General features: G+C 38.2%; 1 protein-coding gene across 1 annotated transcript; it reads left to right on the plus strand.

Moving 5' to 3' along the window:
• The first annotated feature begins 391 nt into the window (after window positions 1-391).
• Window positions 392-9833, plus strand: LOC135204931 (uncharacterized). The gene is made up of 5 exons (XM_064235178.1): window positions 392-517; window positions 776-977; window positions 1803-1949; window positions 2471-2650; window positions 9532-9833. The coding sequence occupies exons 2-5, from the start codon at window positions 788-790 to the stop codon at window positions 9756-9758; spliced, it is 744 nt and encodes a 247-aa protein (XP_064091248.1). The 5' UTR covers window positions 392-517; window positions 776-787; the 3' UTR covers window positions 9759-9833.
• Window positions 9834-16155: the final 6322 nt, after the last annotated feature.

Raw genomic sequence — 16155 nt, forward strand, 5'->3', positions numbered from 1 at the left:
AATAACAAGTGTGAAGCAGTCACTGGTTTTGACCTAATTACGCTCTTATCTGAAACTGGTATCCATCGTGGAATTGCGGATGCAAATACCTTCCCCATAAACATTCAGTCTTTGCCAACTGATGATCCACAGATTTGCGTGACATAAACAACCTTTACTTTTAATATGCAGCTGAATCTTACAGTCTCTTCCCCTTTTCCGTGGTCCCATAATTCATCCTTTTTTTGGAAATTTCTCGTCTCCAATTGGGCTGGATTACTTGCTTCAAAGTTTCCAGATCTATAAACCTCTCCATGAAAGGCGTTACCCTGTATACGTGTATAGCAGCTTTCCAGATTGCTCGTATCGATTTGGAAGCACAATTGAGGCTATTGAGAGAACCATTAGGGCGGCTGCGAACTGTTTGGCGATCTACTAATTCGCGAGCTGTCTGTGCTAGAATGCTATTGAGGAAGTGACACGTAGCAGGTAACATCTCACCCTCTGCTCTTGGGAAACGCAGCTGAACAGGCCGGAGGTAGGAGGTTAATCGGACATTGCCGTATAGTATTATCATAATTGAACAAAATAATCTTCTATTATTATTTGTGATAGTAGTTGTAGTAGTAGTATAATTATACATCTCCATAGAAACCATATGAAAACAATCGGTCACTATCTGCCAAGTTCTGAATTTGTGTCCATCCAGAAACTTGATAGCCTAGATTGCTGTACATGTGTGCTTTAACTTGATACAAGAGGAAATTCTCAAACAAGTATACTTACGGTATTTCAGACGATACAAGCCATGTCAAAACACACACTGGAGCTATTCCTAGCTCTCATCATGGCAGGAGCAGTCGCAGTGCTGGGAGGGGCACCACTTTTGTTTGTCCAGAATTCTCGCCGAGGCGACATCGTGTTGGTCCAACACGTTACGTTACACACAAATTCTTCGACTGGAAGCGCCTTGTGGAATGGCACTGTCCCCAACGAATGTGAGAAAAGTCATTTCCCTTTCATCTTGTAGCTAGAACTTGTGACATAACTCATTTCTATATCAATTTGTGGACAGAGCATGTGAGAGAGCTCGTTTGCTTTTCACTTTATGGACAGAGTAGAGGGGAATGTCCTTTTCTGTGAACTGTTGGTCAAAATGATGTGCGAGCACACTCTTGTTCATCACTTTCTGTGCAAAATACGAGAGTCCAGTCATTTGTTTTTATGTCTTTGGATAAATTGTATTGGAGGAGCTCTCGCATTTTCGTCTATCAGAGTACAGTCTAGGGCGTTGCTTTTAAGTTCTGAGATTGCACTGAAATAGCTCTATGGGGAAGCATCATAGCTTTTTTTAAAATTCGAAAACAAACTTTGTGAAAATTTGTGAATTAAAGCTGGTCAGAATTGTGGGAGAGGGAGGTCTTATCCCTTCAGAAGTATTTATTTTAGAATACTTTATCTCTTCCATAAAATTGTCTCAAGATTACCTTATCAATTTCCAATTAAATCTCTTAACGCAAAAACTCATAGAAAACTTCCTCTTAGGATAGGAACTTAGAAAGAGATAAGATCCTTTTGAGCCGAGAATTCTTTAAAGAGGACCCTTTCCCCTTCTGATTATTTGTCCGAAGAAAACCTTTCTCCCTTTCCAAGGTTTTGTTTCAAGAGGACTTATAGCCTCTCCAACTACTTGTCTTAAGGATTCCTTACCTCTCTCCATGCCCTTATCCCTCTTCAAGTACCTGCGTGAGGAATCCAAATGCTTTTCGTCAGATGTCCAATTTTCCAAGAACTTTTCTTAAGACTGTTATACTCCTTTCCAGGTACTTGTCGTAATATGTGTTGGGCAAAGACAGGCTGTGTTACATTGTCTTACAATACACTGGACAAACGATGTATCCTTTCTGACAAAATGCCTCATGAATGTTTCTTCACGTCAAGTCCTGGAAGCTTTGTTGCTTACCACACAAGTAAGATAATAATTCTTTTAGCCAGGTTTGTACAAGCCCACCTACACACATATACATTACAGATCTATATAACATCATAATCACCACCTTGCCTCCTTCAGTGTCCCTTGACGCAAGGGACTTGTGTGAAATTCATGTATTTGCTTTATGTGTTTTCGTTCCAGAAATGCTCATGTTTGTCCTCCCTCCCTACTCACAACTCTTATCCAAGCATTTGAGGAACTTCTAACTCTCCTGATATCCACAGGAGACCACTAACTTTTAAACTGCTTTTTCTCTGATTCATTGTATGAAATACATACACGCACACATAAATATCTATATATACACACATATACACATATACATATACATATTCCCACACACAGAATTCACCTGCCGCACTGACCAAACTTTAGAATGTGTGTTATTTTGTCATGACATTTCTAAAATGCTTGAAATATTACCTCAATTATCCGCACGTGCATTATTCACAACTTGGCACTTTCGACAATTAACAAAGGACCATCAATTCATTACAGGTTCCTTTACAAATCAATCCTACACTCCCGGACCAGATGGGTACCTCTATGTAGTCCCCAATTTCGTGAAAAATTTCGATGAAGCGAAGTCAACTTGTGCCAGGATTCCGAGTCACAGATTGGCCATATTTCTCAAGATGTCTCAGTACAACGTCTTAGAACAAATAAGGAAACAGATGGGTAAGCAATCCTCTCTCTCTCTCTCTCTCTCTCTCTCTCTCTCTCTCTCTCTCTCTCTCTCTCTCTCTCTCTCTCATAAAAATTTTGAAGTTAAATGAGTCATTGCATTATTAGATAATTAGAGTAGATAATGCTCAATCATAAATGAAGTTATTTGCATCTTTTAGAAGTCATTTAATTGATTTTTATCCAAAGTTATGTCGATATTTCTCCATATTATTATTATCATCATTATTATTATTACTACTAACCTTACCCATCTATGATGGGTGATAAAATACGGGTGCAGAAGTGAAAAATTTATATGTACTATTTGTTCAGCAATATTAAAATAAGGGCGATTACGCGAATAGTCTCTCTCTCTCTCTCTCTCTCTCTCTCTCTCTCTCTCTCTCTCTCTCTCTCTCTCTCTCTCGTAATGTAATTCAAGGGACAATCACTGAACGCAGTGAAATTCTTATTCATTGTTGTTTCCCTTCTTTTAATGATATTTCTCTCTCTCTCTCTCTCTCTCTCTCTCTCTCTCTCTCTCTCTCTCTCTCTCTCTCAATGTAAGTCAAGTAACGAAGACGGTGATGGGATTATCGGATTTCTTAGCTCTCAAATCACAAATTATCTCCTCTCTCTTTCTCTTTATCATTTTTCGATAGCAAGATAAAATTAAAAAATTTTAGTGCATAAATGTCGTTAAATGGCTCTCTCTCTTGTCGGTGACTTTCATTTAATGGAACAGGGATCTTCATTGGTTCGTTTCTTTGTCAATTACTTTGCACGGTGATACGAATAATAAAGTATCTTTCTTTTCATTATGTTACTGCAAAGACGCAACTTGTATGTCAGTGCGTTATGGCTACTGATAAATGCTCTTATGATCCTGTGTCTTCCCAAAAAAAGTAGAAAGTAGGAACTTGTCAGTTTCCTTTTTCTTATGTCCATTGGCAGGATAATAATTTTCATCTTCTATTGTGTTCGAACTGAAATATTTGCAACTTTCTCCGGGGAAGTTGTACAGAAATTATGTAATAAAAATCGAAAAATAACTAAGTCTACGGGAATAACCAGCCTCGTTTCACGGCCAGAAAGAGCTCCGTTTAAGGGAATCCCTTCTCACCCTCACCCCCTACAAAGGAGGGGGGTAGGTTGGATGAAACCCCATTACAAATCATCTTAGGGGTCCCCACCATAACCCTGCCAAGTTTCATGCCCATCTGACCAGCCGTTTGGTCGTGATTGAATGATAGACAGACAGACAGACAGACATTACGCCCATTATAGTATGATTATTATTATTGTATTTATTAATTCATTCATTATTTTATTATTATTCTTTATTATTTATTTTTTTTTTTTTTTTTGCTCTATCACAGTCCTCCAATTCGAATGGGTGGTATTTATAGTGTGGGGTTCCGGGTTGCATCCTGCCTCCTTAGGAGTCCATCACTTTTCTTACTATGTGTGCCGTTTCTAGGATCACACTCTTCTGCATGAGTCCTGGAGCTACTTCAGCCTCTAGTTTTTCTAGATTCCTTTTCAGGGATCTTGGGATCGTGCCTAGTGCTCCTATGATTATGGGTACGATTTCCACTGCATATCCCATATCCTTCTTAATTCTATTTTCAGATCTTGATACTTATCCATTTTTTCCCTCTCTTTCTCTTCAACTCTGGTGTCCCATGGTATTGCTACATCAGTGAGTGATACTTTCTTCTTGACTTTGTCAATCAACGTCACGTCTGATCTGTTTGCATGTATCACCCTATCCGTTCTGATACCATAGTCCCAGAGGATCTTTGTGTGATCGTTTTCTATCACTCCCTCAGGTTGGTGTTCGTACCACTTATTACTGCAAGGTAGCTGATGTTTCTTGCACAGGCTCCAGTGGAGGGCTTTTGCCACTGAATCATGCCTCTTTTTGTACTGGTTCTGTGCAAGTGCCGGGCATTCTCTTGCTATGTGGTTTATGGTTTCATTTTTCGTATTGCACTTCCTACATATGGGAGAGATGTTATTTCTGTCTATCGTTCTTTGAACATATCTGGTTCTTAGGACCTGATCTTATGCCACTGTTATCATTCCTTCAGTTTCCTTATTTAGCTCTCCCCTCTGTAGCCATTGCCATGTGTCATTGCTGGCTAGTTCTTTAGTCTGTCTCATGTATTGTCCATGGATTGGTTTGTTGTGCCAGTCCTCTGTTCTGTCTGTCATTCTCCTGTCTCTGTATATTTCTGGGTCTTCGTCTACTTTTATTAGTCCTTCTTCCCATGCACTCTTGAGCCACTCGTCTTCACTGGTTTTCAGATATTGCCCCAGTGCTCTGTTCTCGATGTTGATGCAGTCCTCTATACTTAGTAGTCCTCTCCCTCCTTCCTTTCGTGTTATGTATAGCCTGTCCGTATTTGCTCTTGGGTGTAGTGCTTTGTGTATTGTCATATGTTTCTTGGTTTTCCGATCTGTGCTGCGGAGTTCTGCCTTCGTCCATTCCACTATTCCTGCGTTGTATCTGATTACTGTCACTGCCCCTGTGTTTATGGCTTTTATCATATTTCCGGCGTTGAGTTTTGACTTGAGTATCGCCTTGAGTCTCTGCATATATCTTTCCTGATCGTGTCCTTCATCTCTTGGTGTTTTATATCCCCTCCTTCCATTATTCCTATGTATTTGTATCCTGTCTCATCGATGTGTTTGATGTTGCTCCCATCTGGTAGCTTTATCCCTTCAGTTCTCGTTACTTTGCCTTTTTGTATGTTGACTAAGGCGCATTTTTATATTCCAAACTCCATCCAGATGTCCCCAGATACAATCCTTACAGTCTGGATTAGGGTATCTATTTCCTTGATGCTCCTTTACCATACAGCTGATGTCGTCCATGAAAATCAGATGGTTGATTCTGTTGCCTCTTTTCTTGAGTTGGTACCCGGCATCCATCTTCTGTAGTACTTTTGTCATGGGAATCATGGCTACTACGAAGAGTAGTGGGGACAGTGAGTCGCCCTGGAAGATCCCTCTCCTGATATTAACCTCTGCTAGTCTTATTCCAGAGCTTGTAAGTATTGTATTCCAGTTGCGCATTGTATTTTTGAGGAATGTGATGGTGTTTTCCTCTGCCCCATATATTTTCAGGCATTCTATTAGCCATGTGTGTGGTATCATGTCGAAGGCTTTCTAATAGTCTATCCATGTCATGCTTAGGTTGGTTTTCCTTCTCCTACTGTTCTTCATTACCATTTTGTCTATCAGGAGCTGGTCTTTTGTGCCCTACACTTCCTTCTTCAGGTTTCCTTTTGTTGGTGGGGGATGGGGTTTGTTTGTCCTCCTTAGGTAGTTGTATAGCCTTTCACTGCATGAATACCGTTAGTTAGTGAACTTGCCCACAATTATTGGGCAGGGCGGTTGTAGGCCTGTAGTTACTGGCTATATTATTATTATTATTATTATTATTATTATTATTATTATTATTATTATTATTATTATTATTATTATTATTATTATTATGAAGGTTTCTCTCTATTTTTCTAATTATTGTTTTCTCATGGTTGCAAACTGGTGAGCAACACACCGAATGTTAACATATCTCAATTAGGTAATAGTAAATAACGATTGGATTTTTATTGGAAAAAAATCCAGTGGGGGGTAGTCAAATTTTTGGGCATATCCCGTAGAGTTTTTTGCAGGTGGAATTGATGTTAAATTCTATTCTTTTTTATTCTTTTTGGGGGGCCGCAACGTTTCGCCTGAAAAACCCCAGGCATCCTCATCGGGTCTCGGCGGAGGTGGGTGAAGGACTGAAGTGAGAGGGTGAGTCTGTCTGCTTTTATTGTGGCGGTGCAGCGGGTGACTTAGTGCCACTGCCTTTTCTTTGGCTAGTGAATGGGGAACTGCTTTATGATTGACTGCCTGGCTGCGGGCTGAAGCCAGCTCTCGAGCGCATGCTCAACAGGCGCACTGATCTTCTCAGCTGCACAGCATCACACCAGGGTTCATTTTGATTGGCCAAAGGCCGTGTGACATCACTGCTGGTATTATTCATGGTATTAATGTCGTCTTTGGTGTTATTTTCCTTTTAAATTGGGGCGTTTTCGGGTGGAGATATGGTGAAGTTTGCCGTTACTGGTGTGTTCCTTCACATGCCTTTTGGAGGCGCTACTCATCCAGGAGCAAAAGCCCTCCATGAATACGACACAGGTGGCCTTTTTGCTCTCGACTTGCATGTGAAGGAACACACCAGTAATGGCAAACTTCACCATATTGCCGCCCGAAAACGCCCCAATTTAAGAGGAAAATATCACTGAAGACAACATTAATACCATGAATAATACCAGCAGTGACATGCGGCATTTGACCAATCAAAATGAAGCCTAGCGTGATGCTATGCAGCTGAGAAGATCGGCGCGCCTATTGATCATGCGCTTGGGAGCTGGCTTCAACCCGCAGCAAGGCAGCCAATCATAAAGCAGTTCCCATTCACTAGCCAATGAACAGGCAGCGGTACGAAGTCCCCCGCTGCACCGCCACAATGAAAGCAGAAGTAATAATCCTCTCACTTCAGTCCTTCACCCACCTCCGACCAAGAGGATGTCTGAGGTGTTTTTAGACGAAACGTCGTGGCCCCACAAAAAAGAATAGAAAATAATAGAATTTAACATCAATTTTATCTACAATAAACTCTATGGGATATACCCAAAAATTTGACTACCCCCACTGGAAATTTTTACCAATAAAAATCCAATCGTTTTTTACTATTACCTAATTGAGATAAGTCAACCTTCGGTGCGTTGCTCACCAGTTTAAGCAACAATGAGAAAACAATGATTCCAAAAATAGAGAAGAACCTTTATAAAATTAATACGGCTGAGGCAGCAATCACTTTCAATAAAACATGTTTAAAAGAGGGTTTACTTCTAGCATATTATTATTATTATTATTATTATTATTATTATTATTATTATTATTATTATTATTATTATTGCTTCATCAGCAGCATTAATATTGCAGAAGTTTTTGTCTATTTCTCTTATAACAGCTTTTTCACCTATATTATTATTATTATTATTATTAATATTATTATTATTATTATTATCATTATTATTATTATTATTATTATTATATTATTATTATTATTATTATTATTATTATTGCTTCATCAGCAGCATTAATATTGCAGAAGTTTTTGTCTATTTCTCTTATAACAGCTTTTTCACCTATATTAGTCATTATGCAATATTGGAGGTGGTATTGATGAATAAAATCAGAGCATATTTTGTAGAGTTCTATATATTTCTTAATAATTTTGATAAATTCTTATATGTAATTCTAGTTGTAATTATATGTACTCACAAGTTTGTCTGGTTTGCCAGACATCCTCTTGGCGAAGGGTGAGTAGTGAAGGACTGTGGTAGGTTGTGCAGTCCATCATCCTTATATTCAGGGGGTTCATCAGGTGGTCTTCAGTGAACTGAATTTTGGTTGGTTGTGCATGCAGAGCTGCTCTCTCATTGGCTGTTGGGGCCCAGCTTCAAGTCAGTCTCAGGACCTGCTTGTTCTTTGGTGTTGTCTTGCATATCTTTGGGGTTGCATGACGTCATTGCGGGCCAAATCCTGATTGGACAACTGCTGAGTGATGTTGCTGGTGGTATTATTTTGATTATTTTATAACCTCTATTTGTTTTGCGAAATGGATCTTGTGCCATGCACAGAAGGGTGCCATCAAGAGCACACCTAACAACCCAACAACCTAGATGTAACTTGTGACAACATTATTAAATACACAGATAATCAGGGAAAGCACTTGACTTGCGCAGCTCCATCTGCTTGAGGCAATCCTCATTGAAGAGCACAAGCCCTCCTTAAACACTACGCAAGAGGTATTTCTCTCTTACCACCAACAAAAGGAGATATATCACCATTCCACAACAGACTAGTGATACCAGCAATGACAACCCCGATGGAGAAAATTAAAATAATCAAAATAATACCACCAGTAACATCACACAGCAGTTGGCCAATCAGAATTCGGCCAGTAACGACGTCACACAACCATGGAGATCTGCAAGACTACAGCAAAGAACAAGCAGGTCCTGATACTAACTTGAACCTGGCCCCCAACAGCCAATGAGAGAGCAGCTCTGCACTCGCAACAAACCAATATTTGATTTGCAGAAGACCACTTGATGAACCCCTTGAATATAAGGAAGATGGACTGCACAACCTACCAGAGTCCTTCACTACTCACCCTTCACCAAGAGGATGTCTGGAGAAGCATACGAAACGTCGTGAGAGATATATAATTACAACTAGGATCATACATGTAAGAATTTATCAGAATTATAAAGAAAATATATGGAACTCTATGAAATATACTCTCAGATTTTATTCACCCATACCACCTCCGACATTATATAATGACTAACGTAGGTGCATTACTCACCTGCCTTAACAGTGACGAAAAAGCCGCTCTAAGAAAAAGAAAGAAAAACCTCTACAAAATCAATGCCGCTGAAGCAGCAGCAATAACATTCAATGAAACCTGTTTAAAAGATTGTCTTCTACCATATCATTATTATCATTATGAATTAACCTTCATTGTTATGTTTGTATTGCCATCTATCTTCACTCATTCCAGTTTAGGAAGAGTATCATACAATCCCATAAGTCAGTCTGTAGCCTAACTTTTTTCTCCCTTTGCGAGCTTTGAATCGACGCACAAAGCTCGCTCAGTAATCATCATTATCATCACAATCAATGCCACATCTCTAGTTCTTTGTCCCTTGCTCCAAGCACACTCAATCTCCATCCAGTGGGAGACTCGAACCAAGGAGGTTCCTATTCCCCACAATCCATCTCCGGTAGCATCATCACTAACTTCAGTGTTACCCTTCTTGCAGGCGGAAATCCAGAGATTTGGGTTGACATGGTAAGTTTGATCAATGGTCCCAGGTGGGGTGACGGAACGTACTACACGAATTCTGAGCTTGCTGGGAAAGTTCAAGCATGGTATACAGCAGGGAATATGTTTGCAATGCGAACCAACATGAATGAACTTGATGACCAAGATCCAAAAGTACAACTTCTGTTCATCTGCCAAGCTGATCCCACAGGGATGAGGTGGTAAGGATGCATACCAGAAAGGATCTAGAGAAAAGGAAGGTAGTAGGCTTTGCCAACCCATCTGTTACTTGATTCTCTGAACTCTTGCCACAGGGATTTGGCAAAGTAACAATTTTGTCGATGCTCTTTTATTTGACCCCTTCCACTCTTTGCACGGAAACTGTAGACAGAGATCTTGTCTGCTCTAGTGATTTATGCTTGCAAGTCTGTGCAGTATTTCCTGGGGCAGCATGGCACTGATTCTCTCTCATGTTAGTTTATTGAAATCACTAACTGCACTGGACATATAGAGCAGAAAGACAGAAATTTTGTTAACTAGTCTTTTACTTGATTATTTACAAAACTGTATAGGATTTGAAGAGCAATATAACACAGATTCTTTTCATTGTTATTTGATTTGATTCTTAGACTTACATTATGCATAGACTTTGTGGGATAATTCTGTGGACTTTGTCCACTGAAATTTTACTGCAGCCTTGGATTCATTTGATCGCAAATACTTTTTGGAGCTTATACATATCAGTTTTTGCCACATTTCTTCAATTCTGTTACGAAATCATATCATTTTATGACGAATTGGGACATAACAATTGGAGATCTACAAGAAATGTGATCAGCACAGCACATATAAGATATGGCCTACAGATACCAAAGATGGGAAAATCATGATGTCATTAAATTGTGTAGAATCATTATAAAGTTTGAGGTAAATAAACTATAATAATACATGCCAAGATTGCTATATGTTTTACAGTTGATTTCATCTGATATATAAATGCTAAGCTTTGGAAAGTTTACCTTCCTCCTTGTCTAAAAGGATAATTACAAGTGTTGTTTATTATAAGGAAATGCCTTTTCTTTAATCAGGTGCACTGCAACTTTCTTGATGATTGTTATAACTAGGGACAATTAATAAATAAATAATTCTTTCTTTAGGCGTTAGTATTATTATCGTCATCATATTAACTAGTGTAATTACTGGTATCAGTAACTTAATCCTCAGGGGAGGTTAAATAACTTATTTTCCCCAAAGATGTAATTATATCTTATTCAATGTAATTACACTCACGGGAGAACACAGGAGAGAGTGGGTTCTAACCCCGAAGGGAGGGAAGAGTAATTCTTTCGCAAGGGGAAGGGCGGAGGGATATGGGAACACATAAGCACTTAGAATGTTCCTGAGCTTAGGAGTTGGGGATGAAACGGCCAGTGACCCGAACGGTTATTGTGGTTAGTATTATTATTTCGTTGTTCTCTCTGTCTCTCTCTCTGTCTCTCTCTCTCTCTCTCTCTCTCTCTCTCAATCCCTTTTTATCAATCATTCTTCATTTTACTCTCACCTCTACCTCTCTCACTCTCTCTCTCTCTCTACTTCACAGTCTTTTGCTTCTCTCAACCTTTCTCTCTCTCTTTCTCCCAATCTCTCTCTGTAAATCATTCTTCCTTTTACTCTCTCTCTCTCTCTCTCTCTCTCTCTCTCTCTCTCTCTCTCTCTCTCTCTCTCTCTCTCTCATCTTATTCCTTAATAGATACCTAATGTATATTAGAAACATTATTCTCTCTCTCTCTCTCTCTCTCTCTCTCTCTCAATTCTTATTCTTATACCAAGTCGAATACCTAATGTATATTGGAAACATTATTCTCTCTCTCTCTCCCCCCCTCTCTCTCTCTCTATCGCTCGCTTTCTCTCTCTCATTCTGTTAGTAAGGGGGGTGAGGTGGGGGTGTGGGAAAGGTGGGGGCAGGGAAAGCTTATCGCCAAAACAAACAGTCAAAATACTGTGTCCCGAGGAGTCAGGTGAGTGAGGATGTATTGATTTTAACAAAGTGCATTTATTTCCTAATGGCATTTATCTGCCTATTTATCTATTTTTTTCTTTCATATTATCTATCTATCTTTTCTATCTATCTCTCTATCAATCGATTTACTTCTGTCTATTGACCAGTACGTTCTTCCCAAAGGGGTGAATCGAATTTAATGTCAGATTTTTCAGGGTGAATGATTAAAAAAATGAAGTTTGTTCAAGAAAGTGAAATTTGTCAAGAAATATTAGAGGCTTTTTTTTGAGAGACTTAGAATTATATATATATATATATATATATATATATATATATATAGATATATATATATATATATATATATATATATATATATATATATCTATATATATATAAATAGATGTATATATATATATAATTGAATTGAATGAACAACTATGACGGTCTTTCTCTTAAAATTTCATCATAAATTTGAAATACATTTGGAAACATTTTTGCATATACGTAATTGAACACACACACACACACACACACACACACACACACACACACACACACACACACACACACACACACATATATATATATATATATATATATATATATATATATATATATATATATATATATATATATATACAAAATAGTTTCATGCTAGTTTTTATGTTTTACCCATGGACACTATATACGTAGATATATGTGTTTGTTAGATATGCATATATATATATATATATATATATATATATATATATATATATATATATATATATATATATATATATATATATATATATATATATATATATATATATATATATATATATAAATATATATATATATATATATATATATATATATATATATATATATATTTATTTATATATATATATATATATATATATATATATATATATATATATATACTATATATATATATATATGCATATCTAACAACACATATATCTACGTATATAGTGTCCATGAGTAAACATAAAAACAAGCGTGAAAACTATTTTGTAAACAAGACCCTGATGAGAAAATATATATTACGATATAATACGAAATAAATCCAAAATTCCTTTTTTAGAACCAAATTCTCAGCGAATCCACATAGGTCCCAGCGATTCATTCTCTGGGAACAATTGAAGTCCTGCCCATTAATCAACTGAGGAGGTAAATTCCCTGTTTTTTTTTTTTTTTTTTTTGGTTTTTTTTTTTTTTTTGGGGGGGGGTTCGTAGTTTTTAGGGGGGTGGTGGTTAGGGGTGGGGGCTGGCGAGGAAAGGGTTTGATGCTACACTTAATAATATGCAAATAAATACTGATTGTCCTCTGTGTTGTACAAAAGGCTTGATAAGTGGTATTGTTGTAAAGATATATATATATATATATATATATATATATATATATATATATATATTATATAATATATATATATATATATATATATATATATATATATATATCTATATATATATATATATATATATATATATATATATATATAGATATATATATATATATATATATATATATATATATATATATATATATATATATATATATATATATATATATATATATATATATTTGTGTGTTTGTATAGACCTTCCCTCTTATGCAATATTTCTAAACAGGGACGAAAACACTACAAAAACTAATCATTGAAAATAATTTCTTGCACAGGCTCCAGTGGAGGGCTTTGCCACTGAATCATGCCTCTTTTTGTACTGGTTCTGTGCAAGTGCCGGGCATTCTTTCCTTGCTATGTGGTTTATGGTTTCATTTTTCGTATTGCACTTCCTACATATGGGAGAGATGTTATTTCTGTCTATCGTTCTGAACATATCTGGTTCTTAGGACCTGATCTTATGCCACTGTTATCATTCCTTCAGTTTCCTTATTTAGCTCTCCCCTCTGTAGCCATTGCCATGTGTCATTGCTGGCTAGTTCTTCTTTAGTCTGTCTCATGTATGTCCATGGATTGGTTTGTTGTGCCAGTCCCTCTGTTCTGTCTGTCATTCTGCCTGTCTCTGTATATTTTGGGTCTTCGTCTACTTTTATTAGTCCTTCTTCCCATGCACTCTTGAGCCACTCGTCTTCACTGGTTTTCAGATATTGCCCCAGTGCTGGTTCTTGTTCTCGGATGTTGATGCAGTCCTCTATACTTAGTAGTCCTCTCCCTCCTTCCTTTCGTGTTATGTATAGCCTGTCCGTATTTGCTCTTGGGTGTAGTGCTTTGTGTATTGTCATATGTTTCTTGGTTTTCCGATCTGTGCTGCGGAGTTCTGCCTTCGTCCATTCCACTATTCCTGCGTTGTATCTGATTACTGTCACTGCCCCTGTGTTTATGGCTTTTATCATATTTCCGGCGTTGAGTTTTGACTTGAGTATCGCCTTGAGTCTCTGCATATATTCTTTCCTGATCGTGTCCTTCATCTCTTGGTGTTTTATATCCCCTCCTTCCATTATTCCTATGTATTTGTATCCTGTCTCATCGATGTGTTTGATGTTGCTCCCATCTGGTAGCTTTATCCCTTCAGTTCTCGTTACTTTGCCTTTTTGTATGTTGACTAAGGCGCATTTTTATATTCCAAACTCCATCCAGATGTCCCCAGATACAATCCTTACAGTCTGGATTAGGGTATCTATTTCCTTGATGCTCTTACCATACAGCTTGATGTCGTCCATGAAAATCAGATGGTTGATTCTGTTGCCTCTTTTCTTGAGTTGGTACCCGGCATCCATCTTCTGTAGTACTTTTGTCATGGGAATCATGGCTACTACGAAGAGTAGTGGGGACAGTGAGTCGCCCTGGAAGATCCCTCTCCTGATATTAACCTCTGCTAGTCTTATTCCAGAGCTTGTAAGTATTGTATTCCAGTTGCGCATTGTATTTTTGAGGAATGTGATGGTGTTTTCCTCTGCCCCATATATTTTCAGGCATTCTATTAGCCATGTGTGTAGTATCATGTCGAAGGCTTTCTAATAGTCTATCCATGTCATGCTTAGGTTGGTTTTCCTTCTCCTACTGTTCTTCATTACCATTTTGTCTATCAGGAGCTGGTCTTTTGTGCCCCTACACTTCCTTCTTCAGCCTTTCTGTTGGTGGGGGATGGTGTTTGTCTCCTCTAGGTAGTTGTATAGCCTTTCACTGATGATACCTGTTAGTAACTTCCCACATTATTGGTAGGCAGGTGATAGGCCTGTAGTTACTGGCTATATTATATTATTATTATTATTATTATTATTATTATTATTATTATTATTATTATATTATTATTATGAAGGTTTCTCTCTATTTTCTAATTATTGTTTTCTCATGGTTGCAAACTGGTGAGCACACCGAATGTTAACATATCTCAATTAGGTAATAGTAAATAACGATTGGATTTTTATTGGAAAAAAATCCAGTGGGGGGTAGTCAAATTTTTGGGCATATCCCGTAGAGTTTTTTGCAGGTGGAATTGATGTTAAATTCTATTCTTTTTTATTCTTTTTGGGGGGCCGCAACGTTTCGCCTGAAAAACCCCAGGCATCCTCTCGGGCGGAGGTGGGTGAAGGACTGAAGTGAGAGGGTGAGTCTGTCTGCTTTTATTGTGGCGGTGCAGCGGGTGACTTAGTGCCACTGCCTTTTCTTGGCTAGTGAATGGGGAACTGGCTTAACTTATGCATTGACTGCCCTGGCTGCGGTCTGAAGCCCAGCTCTCGAGCGCATGCTCAACAGGCGCACTGATCTTCTAGCTGCACAGCATCACACCAGGGTTCATTTTGATTGGCCAAAGGCCGTGTGACATCACTGCTGGTATTATTCATGGTATTAATGTCGTCTTTGGTGTTATTTTCCTTTTAAATTGGGGCGTTTTCGGGTGGAGATATGGTGAAGTTTGCCGTTACTGGTGTGTTCCTTCACATGCCTTTTGGAGGCGCTACTCATCCAGGAGCAAAAGCCCTCCATGAATACGACACAGGTGGCCTTTTTGCTCTCGACTTGCATGTGAAGGAACACACCAGTAATGGCAAACTTCACCATATTGCCGCCCGAAAACGCCCCAATTTAAGAGGAAAATATCACTGAAGACAACATTAATACCATGAATAATACCAGCAGTGACATGCGGCATTTGACCAATCAAAATGAAGCCTAGCGTGATGCTATGCAGCTGAGAAGATCGGCGCGCCTATTGATCATGCGCTTGGGAGCTGGCTTCAACCCGCAGCAAGGCAGCCAATCATAAAGCAGTTCCCATTCACTAGCCAATGAACAGGCAGCGGTACGAAGTCCCCCGCTGCACCGCCACAATGAAAGCAGAAGTAATAATCCTCTCACTTCAGTCCTTCACCCACCTCCGACCAAGAGGATGTCTGAGGTGTTTTTAGACGAAACGTCGTGGCCCCACAAAAAAGAATAGAAAATAATAGAATTTAACATCAATTTTATCTACAATAAACTCTATGGGATATACCCAAAAATTTGACTACCCCCACTGGAAATTTTTACCAATAAAAATCCAATCGTTTTTTACTATTACCTAATTGAGATAAGTCAACCTTCGGTGCGTTGCTCACCAGTTTAAGCAACAATGAGAAAACAATGATTCCAAAAATAGAGAAGAACCTTTATA

This window comes from Macrobrachium nipponense, chromosome 48 (genome assembly GCF_015104395.2).
Source record: "Macrobrachium nipponense isolate FS-2020 chromosome 48, ASM1510439v2, whole genome shotgun sequence".
NCBI classification, from domain to species: domain Eukaryota; kingdom Metazoa; phylum Arthropoda; class Malacostraca; order Decapoda; family Palaemonidae; genus Macrobrachium; species Macrobrachium nipponense.